We start from the raw sequence: 14,826 nt of genomic DNA on the forward strand, positions 1-14,826 counted from the left end.
GCTTTGACTGTGGGGAGATGGGATGTAGATGGTAAAGAAATGAACATCATGTTGTGGCTGAGAGAATCAAGGGCATCAGCAGATGAGTGGTGTTTTGGTGGGATGTTCAGGTAAACACTGTGTATGCTACAGCAACTTAAATCGCAGTCACTCTCATTATTATTATTTTTAATTTGTAGCGGAAAATACGCCAGAGCTACTTTGCCTCTGTTTCCTACTTGGATACACAGGTTGGCCACCTTTTGAGTGCTTTGGATGATTTTCATCTGGCCAACAGTACTATTGTTGCATTTACCTCAGATCATGGTAAGTGTTCTGAAATGTCCTGGTGTCTCTGAACTTTTTTTGGTGAAATGTGCTTTTGTAGATTGCCTTAAACATAGGCATGTTCTTTTTTTGGAATCAGTAGTGCCCTGAGTGTGGGGTTTGGGGAGGAATTTATGCTCTCCTTCTTAGTCCTAGGACCTCTCTTCATGTCTCTGTGGGTCAGAGGAGAACTTTTCCACCTTTGTCTACCTTCGTAGAACATGCCTCACTCCCTCAGGCAATCCCCACACCATTGTTCATATCCATGGGTTGTACATATAAGTTCTTTGGTTACTGCATTCCCTATACTGTACTTTACATCCCCATGGCTATTCTGTAACTACCTATTCATACCTTCTTAATCCCCTCACCTCTTCATCTGTTCCCCCACACCCCCTTCCCATCTGGCAACCATCAAAATGCTCTCCATATCCATGATACTGTTTCTGTTCTTGTTTGCTTAGATTCAATTTTTTTAAGATACAATTGTTGATAGATATTTATTTATTGCCATTTTATTGTTTATAGTTTTGATCTTTTTCCTAAGGAAGTTCCTTTAACATTTCATATAATAATGGTTTGGTAATGAAGAACTCCTTCGGTTTTTTATTGTCTGGGTGGCTCTTTATCTGCCCTTTGATTCTAAATTATATCTTTGCTGGGTAAAGCAATCTTGGCTGTAGGTCCCTGCTTTGCATGACTCTGAATATTTCTTGCCAATCCCTTCTAGCCTGTGAAATTTCTTTGGAGAAATCAGCTGACAGTCTTATAAGAACTCCCTTGTAGGTAACTAACTTCTTTTTCCTTGCTTCTTTTAATATTCTTTCTTTGTCTTTAACCTTTGGCATTTTAATTATGATTTGTGTTGGAGTGGGCCTCTTTGTACCCATCTTGTTTTGGATTCTCTGTGCTTCCTTGACTTGCATGTGTATTTCCTTCACCAAACTAGGGAAGTTTTCTTTATTTTTTCGAGTAGATTTCCAATTTCTTGCTTTTTCTCTTTTCCTTCTGGCACCCCTTTGATGAGAATATTGGACCTCTTGAAGTTATCCCAGAGGTAGCTTATACTATCCTCATTTTTTGGATTATTTTTTCTTCTTGTTATTCTGGTTAGTTGTTTTTTGCTTCCTTATGTTCCAAATCATTGACTTGATTCTTAGTTTCATCCACTGTACTGTTGTTTCCCTGCAAAATGTTATTTCAATTAGTGTATTCTTCATTTCTGACTGGGTCTTTTTTATGCTGCTGAAGTCCTCACTTAGTTCCTTGAGCAACCTTATAACCATTGTTTTGAACTGCGCATGTAATAGATTTCTTATCTCCATTTTATGCAGTTCTCTTCTTGGCATGTTGATTTGTTCTTTCATTTAGGCCATGTTTCATTATCTCATCATTTCAGTAGCCCCCATGTGTTTGTTTCAGTGTATTAGGTAGAGTTGCTGTGACTCCCTGTCTTGGTAGCATGGCCTAATGTAGTAGATGTCCTATAGGGTCCAGTGGCACAGCCTACCCTATCACCCAAGCTGGGTACTTGAGGTTTGCCTTTCATGTGGGCTGAGTACACCCTCCTCTTGTAGTTGATCCTTGATTGCTGTTGGCAGATCAATGGGAGGGATTTACCCATTCCAGTTAGCTACAAGGATTAGCTATGACCACTGACCACCAAACTCTGCCCCCCATGGAGAATCAGCTATGCAGGGCAGGGTGGTAGTACTCCAGTGTGGTCTGTAGCTGCCACTGGGTGTACAGGCTCTGGGATTTCCTGTTTGGTGCAGGCCAAGGTCCATCCCTATCTGGGACACCCTGCCTGAGCTATAAAGCCATCTGAGATGGCTGCTGCTTGTGCTGGCCTTGGAGATTCCTAAGCAAAGCCAACCTGTGAATCTAGGCTGGCTGGTGCTAGTGCCAGGCCTAGGGCCATTTAGCAAGGGATATGGGCCTGGGGGCTTACTGAGGCCAGCTGTTGCTTGCTTGATAGAATTTAGGAAGCTGTGAAGCATGAGCTAAATCTAGCCATTCATATGGAAATGTCATGGTTAACATTGTGGGTGGGCCCATAAGTTGGGTGGGGTGGAGTCTCAGAGTATCTCTAGGGTGGGGCAAACAGTGTTAACTAGGTTGATGGCGTCTCAGATAAAGCACCCACTTGCCAGCTCTGTGGTTCTGTTGGAAGAGGGCTCAGAAAAGGGACAATAACCTTTGCCTACTTTTCTGTCTGGGAGAAAGCTATCCCCCAACTCCTGCCTGGATGCCAGTCACTTCAGTGCCTTCTTTTATGCCACTGGTGCCTTTCAAGATGCTACCCCAGTGCTGGAGCTCAGAGGGAGTGGGTCTAAGTCTGTATGTGGGATCTTTAAGGAGAAGTGCTTAGGACTCCAGAAGTTTCTTTAATCCCCGCTTTTTGGGGGGTTCCCAGAAATTATGGGGACTTATCTTCCTGGCAGTGGAACCTTGGGCTGCGGGGCCTGGTGTGGGGCTGGGACTTCTTGCTTCCAAGATATCCCTCCCTAATATTTATGCACCACACATGGATGTGGGAACAACCTGTTCCATGTCTGTGTGCCTCCTTCCAGTCTGGATGGATGTGGTTTCTTTAATTCTGCTATTGTCAGACTTCCATTAAACTGGATTTCTGATGGTTTTGAGTGATGGTTGTTCTATATTTTAGTTGTAATTTTTAAAAAATATTTTATTTATTTATTTTTAGAGAGAGAGGAAGGGAGGGTGAAAGAGAGGGAGAGAAACCTAAAGGTGTCCTTGCATCTCATGTGCCTCCAACTGGGAACCTGGTTCGCATCCCAGACATGTGCCCTGACTGGGAATTGAACTGACAACACTTTGGTTCATAGGCTGGCTCTCAATCTACTGAGCCACACAAGCCAGGGTTTAGTTATAATTTTGATGTGGTTGTGTTAAGAGGCAAGCCATGTCTGTCTATGCCACTACCTTGACTGGAAGTTGTAACCACCATTTCTAACGTAGAGGGTTGGATGATTTTTTTTTTTTTGGTCTTAGGAGGATCCAGAACATTCCTGATTGAACTCAATAAGGCCTTCAGATCTGACTTCACCCTTCCACCCTAGCCCTGCTGTCTTTTTGGCCAAGAGCCTGGGTTCACAACTCTCATCTCTCCTAAGGCAGTTTCCAACTTTTTTCAAAAGTGGAAATATTTTTTAAAAATTATTTTTAATTTGAAAAATTTTAAATGTGCCTAAGAGAAGAAGATAAGCAACTTCCTGGTCTTGCTCTTCCTGGCCCCATATATTTATTCATGGAAGTCTGGTTTATTTCATCCTCCTCCACACCCCCACTACCAAATTGTTTTGAAGCAAATTTAAGGTTCATTTTTCTGAACAGTATCATACAATTATCATACCTAGCACTGTGAAGACAATTGTGTAGTATCATATAACGTAAAACACAACAATATTAGAACATAACATATACTCATTGTAAAAACAAAAAAGGGATATGGAGTGTAATATATAGGGCCAGGGTGCTCTGACCTTTTATTCCTTTTCCCCAGAGCTAACTGGCACTGATGGATCATGGGGTATCTGCCAGCATTTATGCATATGCCTGTGGCTGTGGGTTATGTGTGCATGTGTACATAATACACTAGTAACGAACAAGGTAGGGTTGATTGTGCTATGTGTACTGTTTTGTTCCCTGGTTTGTTTTTTATGACTTAATAATGTCATAGACAGTTTTCTGTGTCATTTCTCACAGACATACCTTATGCCTTGTAAAGACCTGTTTTTATTATTTATGGAAGTGTCATAATTTTCACTGTTTACCTAGTGACCTGCCATCCACTTCTGACTTCTCTGTCAGTGCCCAGTTTTTTCTTATAGTGCTAACACAGCCTACTGCACCCCATGAGGATAAGGCCCACTTGTAAGCTCTCTTTGCTTGGCAGCTGCTGTTGATTACAAATGGCTCCTCTCAAAGAGCTCTCCCTGGATTTCCTACATCTGGGATCTAAAACCTCAAATCTATACATAGCAGCTTTTGTGGCTTTGTTGTGTTGCAACACAAAATACTTAATGTATGATTTTTGTCTTTTATATTCTTTCATATCAAAAAGAGTACTCAAACTTAAAAAGATTGAAAATTTCCAACTTGGGGATTTCAAATTATCTTTTGCAAGGCATGTTTTTAGTCAGGGTTAAGTGTAGTTTTTAATCAAGGTTGAGGATTTGGAATCAGAAGTTATATTTTTTAGGTCTATGGTATGTCTTAAAAGTTGGACAAGCTGCCCTTGCCTTTTTTCTTAATTTAAGTGATTATGCCACAGTTTTACAGCTTATTTCTTGGTGGTACACCCTCTGAAAAAAGTGAAGACTAAAGTTGTGAAACTTGAGTCCAGCTAGGTAGGCACAGGATAAGGCAGTGGTGACACTACAGTTATTGGGGTCCCTGTCCAGTCAAGAACAAGCCCAGATAAGCAGGGGAAGTTGGTGTGTGGGTTGGGGAGAGCAGTGGTCCTTTGGAGCCCTACCTAAATGTGTATTGCTAGTTGTTTCCTAAAGGAAGATATTTTAGTTTGGGAATTTAATATTTTTTTCCTTTTAAATGTTTCCTCATTCAAGATAAGTAACTTCAAATAAAGTAGAATATAGGTGAAATCACCAATTTGTGCTAATTGTGGAGGAAAATTTCTTGTTGGTGAAGAGGTTTTTGCTTCCTCTGAGTTTTAATAACAGGAATTAAAATGATATCTAAAATGAATAAGTTGCAATATGATTATTTTATTTTCTATCATGCTGTGCTTTTTCTGAACCAGGGTGGTCTCTAGGTGAACATGGAGAATGGGCCAAATACAGCAATTTTGATGTCGCTACTCATGTGCCCCTGATGTTCTACGTTCCTGGAAGGACAGCTCTGCTCCCAGAGGCAGGCAAGAAGCTTTTCCCTTACATCGACCCTTTTGATCCTGCCTCAGAATTGATGGAGCCAGGTATACAATATCCTAAAGTTATATTGCTTGACAGTAATAGCTTCTTTAGTTTATATAAGTCACTGAACCAAATAATAGCCTAGGGGCTTACCCAGTCCACCTTCCTGCCCAATGTTGGTATTCCTATATGTATTTCTTGGGTACTTTCTTTTTCTTTTTTTAAAGCATTTTTTGTATGTAATTACTGTTCGAGTACAGTTTTCTGTCTTATACTGCCATCCCAGTGCCCCCCAGTACTCCCCAGCTCCCTCCCATTTCCACCCCCCTTAGTTTTTGTCCATGTGTCCTTTATACTTGTTCCTGTGAATCCTTCTTCCCCCTTTCCCCTGAAATTCATTCCCCTCTTCCTTCTGGTCCCTGTCTGTCTGTTCTGTATTTCAGTGTCTTTGGTTATATTTTGCTTGCTTGTTTGTTTTGTTATTTAGCTTCCCATTAAAGGTGATATCATATGGTATTTGTCTTTCAGCACCTGGCTTATTTCACTCAGCATAATGCTTTCCAGTTCCATCCATGCTGTTGCAAAGGATAGGAGCTCCTGCTTTCTTTCTGCTGCATAGAATTCCATTCTGTAAATGTACCATAGGTTTTGGATCCATTCATTTACTGATGGGCATCTAGGTTGCTTCCAACTCTTGGCTATTGTAAATTGTGCTGCTATGAACATTGGGGTGCGTAGGTTCTCTTGGATTGGAGTTTTAGGGTTCTTAGGATATACTCTTAACAGTGGAGTTGCTCGGTCAAAAGGCATATTCATTTTTAGTTTTTTTAGAAAATTCCATACTGTTTTTCATAATGGTTGTACCAGTCTGTAATCCCACCAACAGTGAACTAGGGTCCCCTTTTCCCCACAACCTCTCCAACATTTGTTGTTTGTTCCTTTGTTTATGATGGCCATTCTCACCAGTGAAAGTGATATCTCATTGTGGTTTTAATTTGCATCTCTCTGATAGCTAGTGATATTGAGCATCTTTTCATGTGTCTCTGGATCCTCTGTATGTCCTCCTTGGAGAAATGTCTGTTTAAGTCATTTGCCTATTTTTTAATTGGGTTGCTTGTCTTCTTAGAGTGGAGTCATGTGAGTTCTTTGTATGTTTTGGAGATTAAGCATTTGTCTGAAGTATTATTGGCGAATATGTTTTCCCATACAGTTGGTTCTCTTTTTATCTTAATACTATTTTTTTTAGCCATGCAGAAGCTTTTTATTTTGATGAGATCCCATTTGTTTATTCTTTCCTTTATGTCCCTTGCTGTAGGGGACATATCAGTAAAAATGTTGTTGCATGAAATATTTGAGATTTTCCTGCCAATGTTCTCCTCTAGGATTTTAATGGTGTTTAAAAGTATTTTTGTACACTAACAATGAAACAGCAGAAGCAGAAATCAAGAAAAGAATCCCATTCAATATAGCAAAAAGAAAAATAAAATATCTGGGAATAAATCTAACGAAGGAGGTTAAAGACCTGTATGCAGAAAACTACACAACACTGAAGAAAATAATCAAGGACGACACAAACAAATGGAAACATATACCGTGTTCATGGATTGGAAGAATTGACATCATCAAAATGTCTATACTACCCAAAGCAATATACAGATTCAATGCAATACCTATTAAAGTACCAATGGCATATTTCACAGACATACAAACACTTCAAAAATTTATATGGAATCATAAACGACCCCGAATAGCAGCTGCAATGTTAAGAAAGAAGAACAAAGTAGGAGGGATCACAATACCTGATATCAAACTGTATTACAAGGCCACTGTAATCAAAACAGCCTGGTACTGGCATAAAAACAGGCACATAGACCAATGGAACAGAGTAGAGAACCCAGAAATAAACCCAACTCTCTACAGTCAATTAATATTCGACAAAGGGGGCAGTAACATAAAATGGGGTAAAGATAGCCTCTTCAACAAATGGTGTTGGGAGAACTGGACAGCTACATGCAAAAAAAATGAAACTTGAGCACCAACTTACATCATACACCAAAATAAATTCAAGGTGTATAAAAGACTTAAATAAAATATAAGTCTTGGGTACTTTCCATGCTCTGGGTCAGGGAGGAGTAGCAGCACTAGAGCTGACAATTATGGCCCCTGTTCTTGCGGAGCCATGGATGGCAGGGATGGTTGGAGACAAAGGAGCAGGAGGCATTCCCATATTGGGAGGGCTCTCAAAGAGGAGACAGACAACAACGGCCTACTCCAGAGCTCATATGAAGCAGGTAGCAGACTCGGCCAGGGAAGGGGCTGTCCCTACCAACCCCCAGTGATGAGGAGAAGTCTATTACCTACATACTTCTGGCAGAGAGTTGGCCCTTTGTGAGAGAGACAGACATTTGCCATGTCTGATGAGAGTCAGCTCATCATTCTAGTAAACCACTAGATCTGTAACATTACCAGGTGATTCTCCTTCTGCCTTCCCTAACAGTGGAGGTCAAGTTAACTTTGACTTCCAGCTTCTAGTCCTTCCAAGTTTTGAAAACAACATAATATTCTCTTCTCTAGGCCAAAATCCTCAATTCTTTATCTGTTCCTTTAGCTGTTCTTCTCAAGATAGTGTGATACCCATGGTTATCCTGGTCTTTCAAAATGTTCCAGATGGAGAAAGCACTTCCAGAAATGTCCTTTGGGTGTGATCCCCTCCCAGCTGTAAGGGTGACCCATATGGTTTTGTTGTTAGTTTTCTCCTGACTTGATCTGCTTAGTGCAGAAATGAGCAGATCACTTTAGACATTTTTCAATATCTAGTGCTTTTTTTCCTATGAAGTCTGCTAAAGCAGGTTGCCCTCTTTCTGGATTTCTGCATTTAATCCATCTTTAACATCTACATTGTGTACTTTACGTTGATTCCTCTTTAAAATTTTCCTGGTATTGGACCATCATTCTGTCTTTCTGGATCTTTCCAAGTTTGTTTTCTACTGCCCAGTTTCATTTTCTGTACATTTAATTTTTATGTGCTGTATGCTCTGTCTTATTTCATGTCATTGATAAAAAGTGTTAAAAGTTTAAAAGCATGATTATAGCCCTTTTTTTACTTGGAGAAGTCTTCCGAGAGGCTGAGAATCTTTGAAAATTTTGTTCAGAAGTGTTCGGCCACTCATAAATTCATAAATTCATACACTGTCATCCAGTTTATTCTCAAATTTCTCTCTAGTCTATATCTCTTCTCTAAACTTGGAACTTGGGTTTCCAGCTGCCTGTCTACCTAGACAGTCTTACATGTCTAAAGCTGAACTTCTGACCTTTCACCTCAAGCCTTTCCTTTAATAGTCTCCCTGTTCTCAGGAAATTGTAGTAGTCTCCCAGGCCAAAAATTGTAGAGTCATTTGTACCCATCTTTCTCTTATATTCCATATGCAATATTCAGTGCATCAACAAGCCTGTCACTCTCCATTCAGAATCTGTCGATAACATTTCTCACCACTTCACTGCTGCCACTGTGGATCACAGTGCCACCATTTCTTGCTGGATTACTACAGCAGCTTGCAAAGGTCTCCTGAGTGTGCCCTTGATTCCCTAGAGTTTTTCTTCCTCACAGTAGCCAAAGTAATCATTTTAAAATCCAAGTCATGTTGTGTTATAGCCCTGCTCTGGAGCCTCCTATACTCCCCTGTCTTATTTTGAGTAAAGGTCCTTACCATGGCCAACAAGACCTGATGAGATATGGGTCCTCATTATCCTTCTTTTTTTAAAAAAGTTATTGTTTATTCTGTTAACAGTTGTCCAATTTTTCCCGTTATCCCTCTACTTCCCAGCCTACAACCCCAATACCTGCAGTCAATCTCTACACAGTTGTCCATGTCATGGGTCGTTCATACAAGTTCTTTGACTAATCCCTTCCCCTTCTTTCTACCATTCCCCCTTTCCCCTCTTTCCTCCAGCAACTCTCAGTATCTTCCATGTTTCCATGCCTCTGGTTCTGTTTTGCTCACTAATTTATTGTGTTGATTAAATTCCTTTTAGAAGTGAGATCATGTGGTATTTGTCTTTCACCGACTGGCTTATTTCACTCAGCACAATAGTGTCCAGTTTCATCCATGCTGTCACACAGGGTAGGAATTCCTTCTTCTTTTTTAAAATATTTTTATTAATTATGCTGTTATAATTGTCCCATTTCTTTTTCCCCTTAATTCCCCTCTGCCCTGCAGCCCCTCTCCCACCAGCATTCCTGTCTTAGTTCATGTCCATGGGTCATATATCTAAGTTCTTTGGCTTCTCCATTTCCTACACTTAACCTCCCCCCTGTGTATTTTTTGCCTACCATTTATGTTTCTCATTCCCTCTACCTTTTCTCACATTCTCCTCACCCCTACTCCCCACTGACAAGCCTCCATGTGATCTCCATTTCTCTGTTTCTGTTCCTGTTCTAGTTGTTTGCTTAGTTTGTTATTGTTTTTGTTTGATTTACCTTCAATTGTTGATACTTGTGAATTTGTTTTCATTTTACTGTTCATAGTTTTGGTCTTCATATTTTTCTTAGATAAGTCCCTTTAACATTTCATATAATAAGGGGTTGGTGATGGTGAACCCCTTTCACTTGACCTTATCTGGGAAACACTTTTTCTGCCCTTCCATTCTAAATGATAGCTTTGCTGGATAGAGTGATCTTGAGTGTAGGTCTTCGCCTTTCATGACTTTAAATACTCCTTTCCAGCCCCTTCTCGCCTGTAAGGTTTCTTTTGAGAAATCAGCTGATAGTCTCATGGGCACTCATTTCTAGGTAACTGTCTCCTTTTCTCTTGCTGCTTCTAGAATTCTCTCCTTATCTTTAATCTTGGGTAGTATAATTATGATGTGCCTTGGTATGTGCTTCCTTGGGTTCAACTTCTTTGGGACTCGCTGAACTTCCTGGACTTCCTGGAAGTCTATTTCCTTTGCTAGATCAGGGAAGTTCTTCTTCATTATGTTTTCAAGTAAGTTTTGAATTTCTTACTTTTCCTCTTCTCCTCTGGCACTCCTGTGATTCAGATGTTGGAATGTTTAAAGTTGTCCTGGAGGTTCCTATGCTTATCCTCATTTTTCTGAATTCTTTTTTTCTTCATTCTGTTTCAGCTGAATGTTTCTTTCTTCCTTCTGCTCCAAATCATTGATTTGAGTCCCAGTTTTCTTCCCTTCACTGTTGGTTCCCTCTACATGTTGCTTTATTTCACTTTGTAAAGTCTTCACGTCTTCCTCTATTTTGCACCCATACTCAAGAATTTCTGTTAGCATTCTGGTTACCAGTGTTTTGAACTCTGCATCTGATAGGTTGCCTATCTCTTCATCAATTAGTTCTGTTTTTGGAGTTTTGAACTTTTCTTTCACTTGGGCCATATTTCTGTGTATCAGCACATCTGTTACATTCTGATGGGTGGAGCCTTTGGTATTCACCAGGGCAGGGCAAACCACATAGGTGTGTTGTGGCACTGTATGTGGGGGAGAGGTCCTAGAGGGAACAATGTTGCGTGCTCAGCTGAGCTGGCTTTCAGTCACTTCCCCAGTATCCCACAAAGAACTTGGGCCATTCTAGTGCTGATTCCTGGGTGGGTGCTTTTGTGTATGTTCTAGGACACTGTGGTTCTCTCCAACAAACTGTGCTGTGAGGCTAGGAGTTTCTTCTGCCACTGTAATTCTCACAGGTTTTTACAGCCCAAGATTTTTAGGCTTTATATCCCTGTGCTGGAACCCTGGGTTGTCTGGTCTGTCTTGCTTCCCAGTTGTTCCCCCCAGTTATCCACACATGAATGTGTGACCGACTAGTGTGCCAAACACCTCACTCACCTGCAATTCACCTTCTCACCAGCTTTCCCTGCCACTGCCTTGTTGCACATCCTCTGTCCCAGCTGTCCATTTCCACCCCTCCTACCAGTCTGAATGAATATTTCTTCTTTAACTTCTTGGTTGTTGGACTTTGATACAGTTGGACTTTCTTTTTTAAAAATATGTTTTATTGATTATACCATTACAGTTGTTCTATTCCCTCCACCTTCATTCCCCTCCACCATGCACACCCCTCCACCATTCTCCCCCCTTAGTTTATAACTACGTGTCTCAAGTTCTTTAGATTCTATATTTCCCCCACTATTCTTGCCCTCCCCTCTATCAATTTTCTACCTACTGTCTATGCTATTTTCTGTACCTTCTCCCCCCTTCTCCTCCTCCCACTTCCCTGTTGCTAACCCTCCATGTGTTCATTTCTATGGTTCCACTCCTGATCTAGCTGTCCTCTTGGTTTGCTTTTGTTTTAGGTGTGGTTGTTAATAACTGTGAGTTTGCTGTCCTTTCACTGATAATATTTTTCAGCTTCTTTTTCTTAGATAAGTCCCTTTAACATTTCATATAATAAGGGCTTGGTGATGATGAACTCCTTGAATTTGATCTTATCTGAGAAGCACTTTATCTGTCCTTCCATTCTAAATGAAAGCTTTGCTGGATAAAGCAGTCTTGGCTGTAGGTCTTTGGATTTCATGACTTGGAATACTTCTTTCCAGCCCCTTCTTGTCTGCAAGGTCTCTTTTGAGAAATTCGCTGACAGTCTGATGGGTACTCCTTTGTAGGTGACTGTCCCCTTATCCCTTGATGCTTCTAGGATTCTGTCTTTCATTTTAATCTTGGCTAATGTAATTATGATGTGCCTTGGTGTGTTCCTTCTTGGGTCCAACTTCTTTGGGACTCTCTGAGCTTCCTGGATTTCCTGGAAGTCTATTTCCTTTGCCAGACTGGGGAAGTTCTCCTTTATTATTTGTTCAAATAAGTTTTCCACTCGTGGCTGTTTCTTTCCCCCTTCTGGTACCCCTATAATCCGGATGTTGGAACGTTTAAAGATGTCCTGGAGGTTCCTAAGCCTCTCCTCATTGTTTTGAATTCTCATTTCTTCATTCCTTTCTGGTTGGATGTTTCGTTCTTCCTTCTGGTCCATTCCATTGATTTGAGTTCCAGTTTCCTTTCCATCACTATTGGTTTCCTGTGCATCTCCCTTCATTTCAATTAGTTTAGCCTTCATATGTTCCTCTAATTTGTGACTATAATCAACCAGTTCTGTGAGCATCCTGATAAACAGTGTCTTGAACTGTGCTTCTGAGAGGCTGGCAATTTCTCGGTCGCTTAGAGTTACCAGCCCTGGGACTCTGAGTTTTTCTTGTGCCATCTTTTGGGCTGTTCGTGCCTGTTATGTAGCAGGATCGGAGCCCTAGGTGTTCACCAGAGCAGGTCAACTCAGTCGCTAGGTTGTGACACTGTATGTGGGGGCGGGGTCAAAGAGGAGCAATGGCGTCCCGACTGCCGCCTCCCGCTGCGGCCCCCACAGGTGCTGTAGCCGCCACCATCACCGGGGTCCACGCGTTTTGTCCCACTGCACGCGAGTGTGCCACCGCCGTCAGCCCTCCACCACTGGGTTCGCCGGCTGGGGCCTGTGCCATTCGTCTCACTGTGCGTTAATACGCGACTGCCATCAGTCTGCCCCACATCCTGACTGGGTCCGGGCTACTTGCGCGCCTAGGTCGGAGGATCTTTCCTGCCTGACCCCACTCCACTGCTGGCTCCGCCCCTCTTACCATCCCAGTTGAATGGTTCGTTGTTGTCAGACTTCCGTATAATTCAATTTTCTGGTTTTTGGCTGTGTCTTTGTTCTCCAAACCTTTGTTTTAATCATACTTGGTTGTGGGAGAAGGCACAGTGTTTCCACCTATGCCTCCATCTTGGCGGAAGTCCTCCCAGTTGGACTTTCTGGCAGTTCTGGTTATTTTTGTTTTTAATTTGTTGTTGTCCTTCTTTTGGTTTTGTGAGGAGGCAAAAGGTATCTACCTATGCCTCCCTCTTGGCCAGAAGTCCTCCTTCTCTCTTTCTGCTGCATACTATACCATTGTGTAAATGTATCGCAGTTTTCAATGCGTTCATTTACTGATGGGCACCTAGGCTGTTTCCAACATTGGCTATTGTTTATAGTGCTGTGATGAACATGGGGGTGCATAAGTTCCTTTGAATTGATGTTTCAGGATTCTTAGGGTATGTTCCCAGCAATAGAATCATTGGGTCAAAAGGCAGTTCCATTTTTAATTTTTTGAGGAAATACCACACTGTTTTCCACAGTGGTTGCACCAGTCTGCATTACCACAAATAGTACACTAGGGTTCCCTTCTCTGTACATCCTCACTAGCAGTGTTGATTGTTGATTTATTAATGATAGCTATTCTGACAGGTGTGACCTCATATATCACTGTAACTTTCATCTGCATCTCTCTAAAGGCTAGTGATGTTGAGCATCATTTTACATGTCTATGGGCCCTCTGTGTGTCCTCCATGGAGAAGTGTCTATTCAGATCCTTTGCAGTTTTTAATTGGATTGTTTGTCTTCCTGGTTTTGAGTCATTTGAGTTCTTTATGTATCTTGGAGATTCAACCCTTATCTGAAGTATCATTGGCAAATATGTTCTGTCATACAATGGATTCACTTTTTATTTTGATGACAGTTTTTTAGCCATGCAGAAGCTTTATAATTTTATGTAGGACTATTTATTTATTTTTTCCTTTATTTCTCTTGCTGTAGAAGATACATTGGCAAAAATATTCCTTTGTGGCCCTGGCTGGTGTAGCTCAGTGGATTGAGCGAGGGCCTGCGAACCACATGATCGCAGTTCGATTCCCAGTCAGGGTATATGCCTGGGTTGCAGGCCAGTTCCCAGTTCCTGGCAGGGGATGCACGAGAGGCAACCATACATTGATATTTCTCTCCCTCTCTCTTTCCCTTCTCCTCTAAAGATAAATTAAAAAAAATAAATAAAATTTAAAAAAATATTCCCTTGTGGCATATCTGAAGTTTTACCAACCTATGTTACAACTAGGAGTGTTATGGTATTATGACATACATTTAAGTCTATTATTCATTTTGAATTTATTCTGGTGTATTGTAAAATGTACCAGAATAGTACGATTTCATTTTTTTGGCATGTATCAGAGCACTTCACGCAACACCATTTATTGTAGAGATGATTTTTACTCCTTAGTATGCTCATGCTCCTTTGTCAAATATTAATTGACCATAGAAACATAGGTTTATTTCTGGACTCTTTTTTCTTTTCCATTCATCTATATGTATGTCCTTACACCAATATCAGACTTTTAAAAAAATTTTTATTTAACTCTTGTTCAAGTACAGTTTTCTTTCTTGTATTCCCAGCCCTGCCCCCCCAGTTCTCCCCACCTCCCTCCCATCTCCACCCCCCACCTTAGTTATTGTCCATGTGTCCTTTATACTTGTTCATGTGAGTCCTTCCCCTTTTCCCCTGTGATTCTCTCCCCTCTCCCCTCTGGACCCTGTCAGCATCTTCTATATTATAGTGTCTTTGGTTACATTTTGCTTGCTTGTTTGTTTTGTTGTTTAGAATCCTGTTAAAGATGATATCATATGGTATTTGTCTTTCACCACCTGGCTTATTTCACTCAGCATAATGCTTTCCAGTTCCATCCATCATGTTGCAAAGGATAGGAGCTCCTTCTTCCTTTCCACAGCATAGAATTCCATTGTGTAAATGTACCATAGTTTTTTGATCCAGTCATTGACCAATGGGCATCTCGG

At 41.1% G+C, this 14,826-nt stretch overlaps 1 protein-coding gene across 2 annotated transcripts in view; it reads left to right on the forward strand.

The window, feature by feature from the left end:
* IDS (iduronate 2-sulfatase) overlaps window positions 1–14,826 on the forward strand; it is a 43,989-nt gene that overhangs the window by 15,119 nt on the left and 14,044 nt on the right. Inside the window, exons 7-8 of one of the 2 annotated variants that reach the window (XM_037059262.1) lie at window positions 180–306; window positions 5,093–5,266. In XM_037059262.1, the coding sequence (XP_036915157.1) occupies window positions 180–306; window positions 5,093–5,266 (301 nt within the window). The remainder of the gene's footprint in view (window positions 1–179; window positions 307–5,092; window positions 5,267–14,826) is intronic. The other variant, XM_037059261.1, reaches the window with a different exon arrangement.

Source organism: Sturnira hondurensis, unplaced genomic scaffold, assembly GCF_014824575.4.
Source record: "Sturnira hondurensis isolate 20B ecotype Veracruz unplaced genomic scaffold, ASM1482457v3 Scaffold0010600, whole genome shotgun sequence".
Lineage (NCBI taxonomy): Eukaryota > Metazoa > Chordata > Mammalia > Chiroptera > Phyllostomidae > Sturnira > Sturnira hondurensis.